The 15,435-nt window shown below is 38.1% G+C and overlaps 1 protein-coding gene across 1 annotated transcript; it reads right to left on the bottom strand.

Annotated features, from left to right (window-relative positions):
• Window positions 1-768: 768 nt before the first annotated feature.
• LOC124287642 (CAAX prenyl protease 1 homolog) lies at window positions 769-14,383 on the bottom strand. Its single transcript, XM_046724144.1, has 10 exons — window positions 14,262-14,383; window positions 12,025-12,171; window positions 11,551-11,637; window positions 10,280-10,396; window positions 9,587-9,739; window positions 7,280-7,421; window positions 6,076-6,257; window positions 5,430-5,594; window positions 4,750-4,890; window positions 769-3,211 (listed from the first exon to the last, which is right to left on the bottom strand). The coding sequence occupies exons 1-10, from the start codon at window positions 14,349-14,351 to the stop codon at window positions 2,984-2,986; spliced, it is 1,452 nt and encodes a 483-aa protein (XP_046580100.1). The 5' UTR covers window positions 14,352-14,383; the 3' UTR covers window positions 769-2,983.
• Window positions 14,384-15,435: the final 1,052 nt, after the last annotated feature.

Here is a 15,435-nt window from a genome sequence, read left to right as displayed (position 1 = left end):
ATATTGCTAAAAGCGGCGTAAAACCAAACTCAGTCAGTCAGTCCTAACTGCAAGAGGGGTTGCCAATGAGTGCTCCGACCAACAAACGCACATATTACAAAAAGATGGTGATCCTATTTGGAACGGAGTATCAGAGGAACTTTCTTACAAAACATTGCGAAAATTTCATCTGACCTTGAGATGGTACCGTATATGACCGTCTATTAGTCGAATTTTGAGGACCAAAAAAAGCAGTCTGTAGAAGGGGGTCGTCTTATCCATGGGTTACGCTATCGTCAAACTTTTTTCCAGGGGTAAGAAAACAACCTCGTATCACTTCGCGTGAACAAACAACAGAAGACGACTTTGTCAGTAGAGACGTCAAATTTGCAATTAAACATCACTAGACAAGATTATTTACCTTTTAAGTTATAAGTTGTTTTTGCTGGGCATTGTATTATTTGCAGGGATTAAGATTACCGTGTGTATCTGAGCCGGAAATAGCAATCAGCTGTGCACAAGTACTTATTTCCGTTAGTGCATTAGCCAGCTGTTGAAATGGAGTTGATCCAAGAATGTGACATTATTTTCACGTTATTCATCCCTTGACATAACGCGGGTTTGGGGTCCATGGATGCCCCCCTCCCCCTTTATATATATTGTTTTCATTAGTATGTCAATACTTACTGTTGTATAAACACCATTTCTATCCATTATAATGGTGATAATCCAATCCAATCGTCTGCTTCGTTCAGTTGACGTCTGCTTCATTCAAACCAAGACATGATGTTGATAGTTGTGAAACTGGCATGTTTATTTTGATAGATGACAAAGAATTCTGTACAGAGTGAGAGTTACAGACAACCCTGTACACAGTACACACATGATACATGTAAATAAACAAAACATACACAACCTCAGTGTGTTTTTGTGGATCTCCATGATCACAAACAGTTTTGGTCGCCTGGAGGTTTCAACCACAAATTGTCAAAGAGTGCTGTGGAACAGTATCCCCTCAATTTATCCCCAAACTACAGAAACGAAGACATTTTATTAATTTAGGTAAAAACCTGAAATTTTGATGAAATTGAATGAACAGAAATACAAATGTCTTTTCACAGCTGGTTTCAGGAGATTAGTTTCAAGCGGCAGAATACACAAAGTCCTAATCAGATGTAGTGATACAGTAATACAGTATAGTATCACAACAAGAGAATCACAATACGATACAGTGACAGCATCTCTTGTATCGCGATACATATTACATTACAAGATTTATTCATGTAAACATGAACAATAACAGAACCTGTTCAAGAGCCACTTTAGATTCTCCAGTATTTCCCGGTTGGCAGAATGTACACAGTGCCCCTAAATTCTTATGTTTCTCCCCTTAATATACCTTCTCTGAGATTAAAAAAAACAAATAATTCAAGGTTGTGATTCACTAGCAGAAAGGCCGAGCATATTATGAAATAAAACTACTGTATCGGGATGTGGATCTTATTGCGCCATGTTATCGGGATACATGCAGCCTCATTTTATGTCTCTTGTCATAATTTATCTGAGTGCTGACCTTGTACACTGATTTGGTTTGATGCTGAAGGTAACATAAAATACATGGTAATAAAACAAAAGATTTTAGAAAAAAATATATCATGTTATCGGTTAGGGAGTAGGTCCTTTCTGTTCTGTAACTCACAAAAAACAATCCCACAATAAAAGTGTCCCTTTTTCCATCTGTCTTCAAAATGCAATTCATTCACACAGTTTCACATGATGCTCATGTCTTCCACATCAAACTGCCCATAGCATTTGCAAGCCTGATTCTGATTGGATGAAGAACCTTTCACAGTCCAATCAAATTCTATTAAGTGGTCCCAGAGAAATATTTAAGCAGGCGCCTACCAATACTAATCATACAACACTCACACAAACTAGATTCTGAATTTTTAAAAATAATGTGGGAGGGATTGCTATTGCATGATAATAAATTTAATTGAAACCATTTTAGTTTCTACTTTTTTTATTCAACTGGATCAAAAAGCCAGTAAAATAGAAAAGGATGGAAATAGTTAAAATTTGTTATCATTAACCACATCTTTGTCTTTGATGGATGAGGAACATATTAATTTTGATTTTGATCCTCCCTGCTAAACTTTGCTTTTCATGAAACAAGAAGTGTGGTTGACATTGCAATTAGCTCACCATACACAAATAGGAAACTGAAATTTGGATAGAGCGTCAGAAATCTGAATAGGTTATACTGTGATATGCAGTAAAAGTTAATGTCTTTTTCCCACAATGAGATCAAACAATAATGTCAATCTAAATGCCAAATCCATTTTGTGTTTGTTGATAATTTAACAAAAATAGCCACAAATTCAAAGCATGACAAAACACAATAACACAGTAACAACTAGTTTTGACAAAACAAAAGCAGAAAATGACACTTATGCCTCTCATATATTCCATAGATTACTGTGACATTTTTTACACCACGTTAAATGAAACGGTTGCAAGAGACTAGAAGCACTGCTCTCAAAACATGTTCCATTTGCCTGGACTTGAAAATAAGGGTATTTATACACGTGATCTACATTTTTTCTATAACTTCTAAAAGGTTTTTAAACTGCCAAAATTTATAGATGAGTAATAACCATTAAATTCTAAAATGACTATGCATAAGGATTTCTTTATAATTTCAAACTTTGTAGAAATCGTAGCTTTGGCAAAGAAAGATAACTCTTCCTCCTAAATTATGATACGAATAGTAAAAGAGCTAATATTTTTTTACAAATTATTAGAGTGAAACAAGACTACTTACTTGACCATTAGCAATTGTTTTCACAAAACACATTTCTGATGAACCTCATAATAAAGAAAAACATTTAAAACTTTTTGATGATTATGTTTTAAATACCAAAATTTCAAGGCTATCTGAACACACAGTCTCCAGAGAGGATGAACATAGCTTTCACACTTCAACAGGAACGATAGTCTCTGATCAGTCAGATTTGCTTTTAGCATCCAAGGCCTTCAACCTCTCCAGCAATGGAGGATGAGAGTAGTGCCATGTTGAGAACAGCCAATCAGAAACCGGGAAACCAAGATTGTCTTTATTGAGCTTGACGAGGGCTGACTTGAGGGCTGTGGCTCGGTGTAGGGTTTTTGCGAATGCATCTGCTTGGAACTCGAATGTTCTGCTCAGCATTGTCATAAGGAACGATAAAATCTGGAACATAACAAGTACATATTAATGTGTTGGTCAGATGGAATGTGATTTTTCTTTGACGTTGTTATCTCCCCCTGTATCCATGACAACAAAATGGAGACAACTAAAGTGTTATATTTACATTAGGATGTGGAAAAAAGGATTTGTGAATGAAATACTTAAAAGTAATCTTTAAATACTATTTTCTTATGCCTAACATCCAAACACCTCACAAAACATCAGCTTTTTGTTCCCAAGAAGAGACAGTGGGTGTTTCCGTAATATATCTTTCTGAACCAGCTGTTCATGGCACCAACGTACATTTACTTACGATGGACCCTGATTCATATGAAGCATGTGTAGTTCTTTAAATTAACAATAACATACAGAAAGCCTCCTTTAGAAAACTTGAGAGTAAATCAAATTGATTGATAAGCTTTAGTGGGAGGATTCGAATCTGACTGACGGTTGTGAATCAGGCAACTTTCTGATTGGTTTGGTTGCTTTTTTTTGTTTAACGCCGCACTCAGCAATATTTGAGCTATATGGTGGTGGTCTGTACTCCAGTAATCAACAGCATGAGCATCCATCTATGTAATTGGAATACAATGCCATGCGTCAACCAAGTTACCAGGCCTGACCACCCGATCACCCGATAAGTTGCCTCTTACGACAAGCATGGGTTGCTGATCAAGACCAGTTCTAACCCGGATCTTCACGGGTCAGGTAACTTTCTGAAACTATAGTCTAAGTACCAGGCTACTGGAAATTAAATCAGAAAAATGATTGAGGCCCTTGCTGGCATTGATGAACTGACAGAACGTTTTATCTTAAGAGTACATTTGTAGTGAAAAAAAAATAGTTTGTTAAAAAAAATTTTTTCCTTCAATCGAACTACAAACATGCCATATGGGCGGTGGGGTAGCCTAATGGTTAAAGCGTTGGCTTGTCATGCCGAAGACCCGGGTTCGAATCCCCACATGGGCACAATGTGTGAAGCCAATTTCTGGTGGTCCCCGCCGTGATGTTGCTGGAATATTGCTAAAAACGGCGTAAAACCAAACTCAGTCAGACAAACATTCCGTATCATTTTCATAGAATTGTACTTCATAAGTTTAGGTGTGGTTGTTATTTTATTAGGTAGAGCTACTTGCATTAACATCTTGGCACATAACAATTACACTTACATTAATTTGGTGATGCATTAACTTCATGATTTATTGTATATGGTCGTTTGGTTGGTCTTACTGCACTGTTTACAATACAATCACTGTAAACTGAAAACTAACAACTGAAAATGCATACTTTTGTTTAGAATACCCAGTATTGCATTTTCTAAGGTGCTGCAATTTCACTAAGTTGTACTTCTTGGCTGTGCCAGGATCAGAATCCCAGGTTGGCACGGATGATGACACTCTTGTGGATTTCACTGAACTGATAAACTTGATTTAACCCACCCTAACAAACTTGTGATTCAATATTCCAGCTGACCTTGTTCATTTCGCCAGAGATACCAGGACTAACATATTACAGACCTCATTATAACACAAGTGTATTACCTCATTATAAGGAGAGAAGATGAACTGGAAGATGATGAACAGTCCGATGAGCTTTGGTTGCGTGTTGAAGCCGAACGCTATGAACAGGTCCTTTCGGTTGATCAGCATGGCAAACACCATGAAGCACAGGAACATGTTCACCTGTAACCATGGCAACCATAGACAGAGTGATGCTGGCACTTCAGTAATGGGACCAGAATGGGTTTAAACAATGTTTCTCACAGGATATTACACAGACCACCGGACAGGCTACTTTTGAAATTTGACAGTCTGAGATGAAAATAGACCGCTCGGATGGTCGGGCAGGTCGTAATTTTAAACGCTGTATTACAACATGACAGACACATGAATGTTTGAGGTTCAAGATTATAATTTTTGTTTTCGTCCAACATAATATCTTATAATATTATTCATACAATTTATACTATGTCAACATGGCTAAAACATGACTGGTTATTTTAATTTCATACCATATTTCATGGTCAGCAAGATTGCGAGAAGATAGCTTTAAGCATGATTAAGCATGGATATAGTACAAATATGCTATTATACTACTGCATACATAATCAGAAATGAAACCACTAATTGAACATGGTTATGTGGAGTGTATAATCAGTTCTATAGTGATGTACTTCACTCTGTCCATCGGACTCGGGAAACTGAACACATCTATCACCTACCTGTGATATGAGGAGATTTTTCAGGTTATGGCTGAGTTTCCAGTGGCCCAGCTCATGAGACAGGACGGCCAACACTTCCTCATCATTACAGCCCTGCTTCCTCTTCTCCTTCTTCTCTGTCTCCTCTTCTTTCTTCTCCTCCTCTTCCGCCGATTCCTCCTTGGTCTGGCAACACAGGATGTATACATGTAAATACAAGGTACTATCAAGAATTTATTACCCTTAAGATCCTTTTATTTAGGTTATCTTAAACATCAACATTCAATCATCAGCAGAATGAGACGCAAAACATTTCGCCATGATTTTTCCTGAATGGTTATAAAGGGAGATAACTTGGGATGGTTAAGTTTATGATAAAAAAATATCGAATTTTAGGTTTTGGTAAACGACAAGTGAAATACAGAAACATTTATATTTTTTATTTATTTTTTTGTTTATACTCATTATTGTATACGCCAACTCTAAAATTTCCAAGTGATCAGCCGTTTGTACACCCTGGCAAATCCGCCTACATGGTTTGGTATGCTTTGGCTATTGACTAATCAGAATTCGACAAATTTATCCTAAGCTTAATAAATAACACTATCCAGGTACACAAAACATTGCTGAAAAACATAGATGCTTCCTCCTCAAGTTATCCTCTCACCTCAGCATCCCCTGCGGCTGCCTCTTCCTCCTTCTTCCTCTCTTCCTCCTGCTTCTTCTCTTCCTCCTTCTTCCTCTCTTCCTCAGACTTGTAACCTTCCAGGAGGGTGTCGAACAACACAATACGCTTGTTCTTGAAGAACCCGTAGAAGTAGGCATTACTGTGAGAGGAACGCTTGGAGCCTACAAGATTACACGGACAGTTCATTATAAAATTTTATCTTCAAGTATTTACTTACATGTAAAATTAGTATTTATATTTTAGTTTTCTTTGCCTTGTCAATGTAATGTATTCCCCTGTGTTCTGGGTATTTTCAAGCCAATGTGAAAACATTTACAAAGAATATTTCTGCATAAAAAACTGATGTCCTCATTTGTATGTGCTGCCTTCAGAACCATACCTTCAACAACATAGTGATATACCTCACAACATAGAGATATGTCTCATAACAGAGACATACCTCCAACAACATAGTGATATACCTCACAACATAGAGATATGTCTCATAACAGAGACATATCTTCAACAACATAGTGATATACCTCACAACAGAGAGATATGTCGCATAACAGAGACATACCTTCAACAACATAGTGATATACCTCACAACATAGAGATATGTCTCATAACAGACATACCTCCAACAACATAGTGATATACCTCACAACATAGAGATATGTCTCATAACAGAGACATATCTTCAACAACATAGTGATATACCTCACAACAGAGAGATATGTCGCATAACAGAGACATATCTTCAACAACATAGTGATATACCTCACAACAGAGAGATATGTCGCATAACAGAGACATATCTTCAACAACATAGTGTTGGTTGTTGTTTTTTTAACGCCACACTCAGCAATATGAGTGTTGCATCCATATAATCAAAGTCAGACACTGCCAATAAACTTTAAATATGTCATAAGTGAGTGAGTGTGTGAGTGAGAGTAGTTTTACGCCGCACTCAGCAATATTCCAGCTACATGGCGGCGGTCTGTAAATAATCACGTCTGGACCAGACAATCCAGTGGTCAACAGCATGAGCATCAATCTACGCAATTGGGATACGATGACATGTGTCAACCAAGTCAGCAAGTCTGACCACCCGATCCCGTTAGTTGCCTCTTACGACAAGCATGGGTTTCTGAAGACCAATTCTTTCCCAGATCTTCATGGGTCCAACAACATATAGACATACCTTCAACAACATAGAGCTTCTTGAGAGGGAAGGCAATACTGTCAGCCAATTTTTCGATGTGATTCCGTAGTGGTCCATCGGGTAGGGGAGTAAACTTGTCAAACAGTGGCGCAATGTAATCAGCATAGATCGTGATCAGCATCTGAAACACAACATTCAAAACCATTAGACCATGCCTTGTCCACCTGACCAAGACGTTTTCACACATCACCAAGATGATACAGTGAATATGTCATCTGCGAGATGACTCCAAGATCTATTATTGCCGAGGGGTGTAAAATATTAACCCACTCACTCCAAGACCTGGTCAATAGTATCGCTACAATTTTCAGATCTGGGACATGACCCTTTTTCACATTCTCTATGTGGTGGCGCGGGGTCCTGTGCTCAAAGCTCAGGTCACAAATCGGTGAAGTTAAGCAGCGTCGAGCTCGGAGAGTCCTTGGATGGGTGACTGTGTTTGGCAGCTTGACTCCTGAGAGTTTCTAGGACTTGAGTCCTGCCCCACAACGAAGGACATGTGACACATGTTGTCTCACCTTAGGCAAGTGAGTTTGTTCAAAATTGTCTCTGTTCACCCAGCAGGAAAATGGGTACCCGGTGGTAAAAAGTCATATGACTATAACCTTCTAGCGCCTAACAGGCAGCTTGGGTTATCCGGGGTAATAATGTGCTGTGCCTTGATTGTTAGCTCTATGAGCATACCTAGTGTGTAGTTTGGCGCTATATAAATGGACACATTATTATTATCAACATGGACCCTTGTGCCAACATACATTTGTATCACAAGTGACGTCACAGTCTCCATCTCTAACTCCAAATTTGTCTTACTAATACACTTGAAACAAGTAATCACCATGACTTTCCTGAATAACCCTGCTCGGCAACATGTTGCAATATATCCGATAAATTGGTTAAAAGATATGCCACGTTTCATTATTTTCAGTAGCGTTTAACCAAAAATCTACAGAGAAATTCATTTGCAAAAGATGTTTCCATTCAAATTTGACTGACGACTGGTGTTGACATAGAAGTGATTTTTGTCTCAAATTAGTTTCTCCCCTGTTCCCCCCAACTACAAAATGATGGCAAAGATATTCAGGATCTGCATGTATCATCAGAGTCACTCACTGTTGAACACTTAAATTCCTAGTATTGCAATTCTGATCTTTGCCAATACACATCCCAATTTCTGTATAAGAGTTTAGTACAGATCTTCATTTAAAAGTCTGACATCACATGAACATGCTTTTCACCAAGGAAAGGGAGGCAACTCAGGACATTCCCAGTTCTGTTGATTTGTTTGGTTGGTTTGTTGTATAACACAACACTCAGCAATATTCCTGCTACATGGCGGTGGTCTGTAAATGTAATTGAATCAGGACCAGACAATCCAGTGATCAACAGCATGAGCATCGATCTACACAACTGAGATACGACGTCATATAAACCAAGCAGTTGTACTGAAGACAGTGTACAGCAAGGTAAGCTTTAGTACTGTTTAACAGTTTCAAGAGAGAGGGTCTTCTGCTCTGACAAACCAACCATTGAGTACAATTTGAGATTATATCTTCCAGTCTTTCAGTGACAGAAACATTTGTAATCTGTGCAGGATGACAGAATTTCTAAACAGAAAGTGAACCCTAACAGGCCTACCAAAGAAAACTTTCCCACTGTGCAGAAAAACGCAGAAAAGCCCACATTAATCGTGGAAATAGCAACATAAACACATTACCTCGCTACTGAAACAGTAAAAATGGCAAATGAAAAACTATGAAACTGCAACATTTTTATATCAGTGAACTTTGACCTCTACTGCACATGCACATTACGATCAGTGCTCCTTTTCAATTTCCCAGCAACCGTGAATCACCTCGCGTAGAAAAAGTATTAAATATGTCGAAATAATTGCTGTCAGTCATTTCATACGAATGGAAAGTAAACTAAACAAGTGTGCACACAAGTGTCATGATGATAAATGCCAAATACCACAACAGAAATACTTAAAAAGGGAATGTAACTTTTGTCCAAGCTGGAAAATGTCAACATGCAATCGAGACTTTCTCTTCCATGTGCGCATGTGCAACATCGGAGTTGCAGGCTCTTCGTTTTTTTATGCAGTTTTAGCGATTTAAAGTTGCCGTTTTCACTGTTTCAGTAGCTAGGTATTATGTTTATGTTGCTATTTCCACGATTAATGTGGGCTTTTCTGCGTTTTTCTGCACAGTAGGAAAGTTTTCTTTGGTAGGGCTGCCTAATATGAACGATGATACAGATTTAAAAATATTATTAATATCACTAACTGACCAGTGAGACAATGAGTGTGAACAGCCAGGCATAGATGAAGAAGTAGTCTCCGGCGGCCTTGATGATGTAGACGAGTGAGGCAGTGATGGGCAGTGTTATCAATTGCATCACCACAAACTTCTTGGCCTGATCTTTGAAGAAGAAACCTACTGTCTGAAACAGAAGACAAAAAGACTGAAATATGTCTAATTTTGGGTATATGTTAGTTCAAATGTTAAGCCACGAAAAAGGCAAAATGAACTTAGGATCAAAAGCATTCTGTGATATCTTTATGTACAGACTCTCATGGTATTAAAATTATACATATAAAAAAGAATGCACAGTTAGATTGTGTTCAAAAGAGGAATCTGTAAACAACAAAATACATAGCAATGAATTTGAAAAGTGCAGACCAATAAGAGTTACCTCCCTCTGACATGTCACCTCTGGGTCATGGCAACTGTCATGCCACACAAGTACAACTGAGGGGACACTAATTCAGGAAATTCAAATAGTTAAATGAGATTTGTTCACTTGAAGACACTTCAGACAACTGATATCTTATGAACAAAACAAAATTCTGTAAAACAACATGAACATTATTGCCTAAGCCTGGTTTTAGAATGAGGCCATGAAGGGAGATGCGTGGCATGTGGATTATATAGATTTCACACATAACCTGCAGCGCTGGCGATCACTGATTGAATGTCTTACCTGTTTGTTGAAGCCATGCTTTTCTTCAATAACGAATGTACTGTACAAACTCCATGGTAGAGAGGTGAAGGTCGAGTACAGCATCCAAATGATGGTGAACACCACTGACTGTAGGATCTGAAATACATAGGATGGTGAACAGACTGTAGGATCTGAAATACATAGGATGGGGAACACCACTGACTGTAGGATATGAAATACATAGGATGGTGAACTGACTGTAGGATCTGAACTACACAGGATGGAGAACAGACTGTAGGATGTGAAATACACAGGATGGTGGACAGACTGTAGGATCTGAAATACACAGGATGGTGAACAGACTGTACGATCTGAAATACACAGGATGGTGAACAGACTGTACGATCTCAAATACACAGGATGAGGAACACCACTGACTGTAGGATCTAAAATACATAGGATGGTGAACAGACTGTACGATCTGAAATACACAGGATGGGGAACACCACTGACTGTAGGATCTGAAATACACAGGATGGTGAACAGACTGTAGGATCTGAAATACACAGGATGGTGAACACCACTGACTGTAGGATCTGAAATACACAGGATGGTGAACAGACTGTAGGATCTGAAATACATAGGATGGTGAACACCACTGACTGTAGGATCTGAAATACACAGGATGGTGAACAGACTGTAGGATCTGAAATACATAGGATGGTGAACACCACTGACTGTAGGATCTGAAATACACAGGATGGTGAACAGACTGTAGGATCTGAAATACACAGGATGGTGAACAGACTGTAGGATCTGAAATAGAAATACATAGGATGGTGAACAGATTGTATGGTCTGAAATACACAGGATGGGGAACACCACTGACTGTAGGATCTGAAATACATAGGATGGAGAACACCACTGACTGTAGGATCTGAAATACATAGGATGGAGAACACCACTGACTGTAGGATCTGAAATACATAGGATGGAGAACACCACTGACTGTAGGATCTGAAATACATAGGATGGAGAACACCACTGACTGTAGGATCTGAAATACATAGGATGGTGAACAGACTGTAGGATCTGAAATACATAGGATGGTGAAGAGAATGTAGGATCTGAAATACATAGGATGGTGAACAGACTATAGGATCTGAAATACATAGGATGGTGAAGAGAATGTAGGATCTGAAATACACAGGATGGTAAACACCACTGACTGCAGGATCTGAAATACATCTGCACTAGAGATTACACAGGATCATTTGACTTATCAGAAACTCATTAGTGAGTCATCTTACCTCGTAGTCTGGTCCATATCCATGTCTGGCGATCATCCCTCCAGCCACAGACCACACAAAGGGCATCCCCCCAAACACTAGGATCAACTACAAGAAAGACACCATTGCATAAACATAAGTGAAATATCTACTGTGAAAGGGTAGGTGTAGCCTAGTGGTTAAAGCACTTGCTTGTCAAACTTACAACCTGAGTTTGTTTACCCTCATGGATACAATGTGAGGCCCATTCGTATGGTGTTTAGCATAACTTATAGCTGGGTTGTTGCTGAAGAGATGTAAAAGCATATTCAAACACTATTTTGAAAACTGTAATGTCACTCATTGTTTGCATATAATATCCTTATATTTCTGAGTTGAAAAATGTCAAGAAAACATTTTTCATTATTTTTACAAGATTACACTCTGACACAGAGGTATGAGAAGCTTGAGTCTGGACACTGTCATGTACACAATGACTGAGGACTCTACACTTACCGTTGATTCAATCTGAGAGTACAAGTCATGATAGAAGCTGAAGTTACTCTTGTCCACTTGATACAACCGAGCTTTCTCAAATGTCTCGACGTCGAGCACATCTTCCAGGGCACTTGGCACCTTCTTGGCTGTCTTGTAGACATTTCTCTGAAAATAACATAACAACATGTTGTTTCCTGGGCTGCAACGAATCCACTATGAGACGAATATCAATACATATCATGAATAGGGGGTAAAGAATATAATTTATGGTTAACAAATACAAAAACAAGAGTCATCAGAAGATGACATATCCCCCCGGCCCCCACATATTTGAAAGAACAAATCATCAGACAGTTACTTAAAGTCCAGCTTGATTTTTTTAGATTAAGTCTGAATTGTTTCCATGGAAACCGGGAAAAATAAAAATGTCAAAAGGCACCACTTCAAGATCTGTCTCATATATCTGCCAAGTTATGTTGAAAGATACTGAATGGTTTTCGAGTTGTGCTCCAGAAATGAAGCCCACCCCTCCCTCTTGAGACTAAGTCCGAATAGTTTCCATGAAAACCGAGAAAAATAAAAATGTCAAAAATCTGCAATAGCAAAAGGCACCACTTTGGGATCTGCCTAACATATCCGCCAAGTTTTGCTGAAAGATATTAAGAAGTTTTCGCGTTGTGCTCCGGAAAACGAAACTCACCCCTCCCTTTTGGGACTAAGTCCAAATCGTTTCCATGGAAAATCACCCCTCCCTTTTGGGACTAAGTCCAAATCGTTTCCATGGAAAACGAGAAAATACGAAATCACAAAAATCTGTAAGTAGCAAAAGGCACCAATTTAGGTTCTGTTTGATAGATCTACCAAGTTTTGCAGAAAAATATTGAACGGTTTTCGAGTTATGCTCTGGAAACGAAGCCCTCCACTCCCTCTAAGACTAAGTCCAAATCATTTCCATGGAAACCGGGAAAAAAACAACTGACAAATATCTGTAAATAGCAAAAGGCACCACTTCAAGATCTGTCTCATATATCTGCCAAGTTCGGTTGAAAGATATTGAATGGTTTTCAAGTTGTGCTCCGGAAACAAAGCCCACCCCTCCCTCTTGAGACCGAATCATTTCCATGGAAAACGAGAAAATACGAAATCACATAAATCTGTAAATAGCATTAGGCACCACTTTAGGCTCTGTTTGATATATCTTACATGCCGGGGGGATAACAAGCCAGCAGTTGATGCATTATACAGTATATTCAGTGAAACAATGATTTGACCATGTTGACAGTGTTAATTTATCATGACAATGACCAGTGACCACACTGCTGTTAAAATATATATAATAGTGTTGACTGTTATCCTGTCTGGTGTGGATATATTCCATTTGGCATATAATATCTTGTTTTGATAAATAACCATTCAAAGTCAAGTAAAAACACTCCTTTACAGAACAAAAATCATGGACATTTGATTTTAGTGTTCGCGAAAAACTAATTGAATTCATGATGGATACTGTTCGATTCATCGATTATGAGAGTGAATCATAACAGCCCTACTGGTCAGGGGCACTTCTCCTTGGATCAATGGTAAATGCCTGTATCAACTAGACCACAACGGATGTTGACTTCCAAAGATTTGGTTTGCTTATAGTTTAACGCTGCACTCAGCAATATTCCTGCTATATGGTGGTAGTCTGTAAATAAACAAGTTTGGTCCAGACCATCGACGTGTAGGTCCCTGTACTAGAAGAAGGATATTTCTAAGCATGTTATTTTTTTAATAAAAAAAAACACCCAACACTGGCTTAGGCTCATAACATAATCAGGAAGACATTTAAATTTTAGGTGCCATGGCTACTTTCACAAATCACTAATGCATGAAGAGTCATATACAAAGAAAAAAGCATTTAATAACCTGACAGTCAGAGCACGAGGATCGAGAATTCGTGAAACTGAACATACGACGAAACAGGAAATAGCTAACCAACACTTTTAATCAACCGATGATTTTGTGATCATGCGATCAGATGCCATATTCAAAGTTGAATACTTGCCAAAACCTAATTTACGCGTGAACTGATTTAATTTTTTTGTCAAATAAACACGACACTGATCATGCCGATAAATATTTTCAATCCTTTGTAAAGACACAAAGAAGCGCCTGTAAAAGCCAAACACGCACGTAAAAACCCGGCATGTCTATCGTTTCGCTGTGCTAACAGAATTCATTTAAAAAACAACAGAGTGCAGGTTGTATTTTACCTGGCGAGATGAAAGATATGTTTCCCAGAGGTAAACAAGCCACAGGAAACAAACAACTGATTGAAATATGAGTGTCTCGTCCATTTCCATGATTAATCAACAAATGTTGCAACAGACAATGAGAGTTGTCTGCCCAAAAGGGAGACAATCGATAAAACCAACTTCTTTAGAATACCACTAAAATATGAAACGTTTTACGTTTTGCTGATCAGTGCGTGAATGAGATCGGAAGGAGGATGTAAACGGAGCACAAATATCAATAGAAATATCGATTTTGATATAAATGCACTAAACGGTTATTCCCATTGAAGCAAGAATCAACTTTAAAATTCTGTGTATGGTGTACAAATGTCAAAATGATATGGCACCACCATATCTTTCTAATATGCTAGTAGACTACATCCCTATAAAGACTCTTCGATCTCAAAATCTGAATCTTCTGAACATACCAAAGTATAATCTTACCAGCTTTCATCATCATTAACTGTATTCAAATCAAAACTCAAGACGCAACTATTTTCAGGCTATTATTCATAGACTTTATTCCACCCTATCATTCATGAACTTTAACTCATAAACATTTTCTCCTGCTATTATTCATAAGCTTTATTTCAGGCTATCATTCATAAGTTATATTTCATACTATTATTTCACTACCTGTATCTTTTCTCTCATTTTATGCGCTTTGAGCATGCACCATGTGGATGGATACAGCGCTTTATAATACTCATTATTATTATTATCTCTGAAATAAACGAAATCATTACATCAGAATTAAGAAGTGTTTCCGAATGACTAACTTAGAAATACTGTGATCGCGAGTTAGACGCAGATGTTGATCGTTGCTCATGATATTAATCACTGGATTGTCTGGACCAAATTAATTACAGGTAATAACTGATTGTGGCGTTAAACCAAATTGACAACATGTCTGGAATTTACCATGAGTGATGCTTCATCGCAATAATCGTCGAAGTCCTACGTACAATTGTTTCGGTAAACATTGGATATTGGAAAGCACGTTTTAACAAGAACCATGCCTTAATGCCACCACGCAGTGTGTATTACAATTCTCAGTGTTGAAGAAGAGAGTCAATTTGGCTTTGTAGTTCACAATTCTCAGACACCCGAATAACCAGTGACTGTTTTTGAGTTATTATTTAAAACACAAGCA

Source organism: Haliotis rubra, unplaced genomic scaffold (assembly GCF_003918875.1).
Source record: "Haliotis rubra isolate DU_JTF1 unplaced genomic scaffold, ASM391887v1 Scf403, whole genome shotgun sequence".
Taxonomy (NCBI): domain Eukaryota; kingdom Metazoa; phylum Mollusca; class Gastropoda; order Lepetellida; family Haliotidae; genus Haliotis; species Haliotis rubra.
The sequence above is the reverse complement of the archived record's forward strand: the minus strand, read 5'-3'. Positions and strand labels throughout refer to the sequence as shown.

Coding starts and splice junctions, on each gene's coding strand:
- LOC124287642 (XM_046724144.1), bottom strand. CDS start 14,351: ATGGAAATGGACGAGACACTCATATTTCAATCAGTTGTTTGTTTCCTG. Junction 12,172..14,261: donor CATATCTTTCATCTCGCCAG/GTAAAATACAAC, acceptor TGTTATTTTCAG/AGAAATGTCTACAAGACAGC. Junction 7,422..9,586: donor TCACACTCATTGTCTCACTG/GTCAGTTAGTGA, acceptor GTTGTGTTTCAG/ATGCTGATCACGATCTATGC.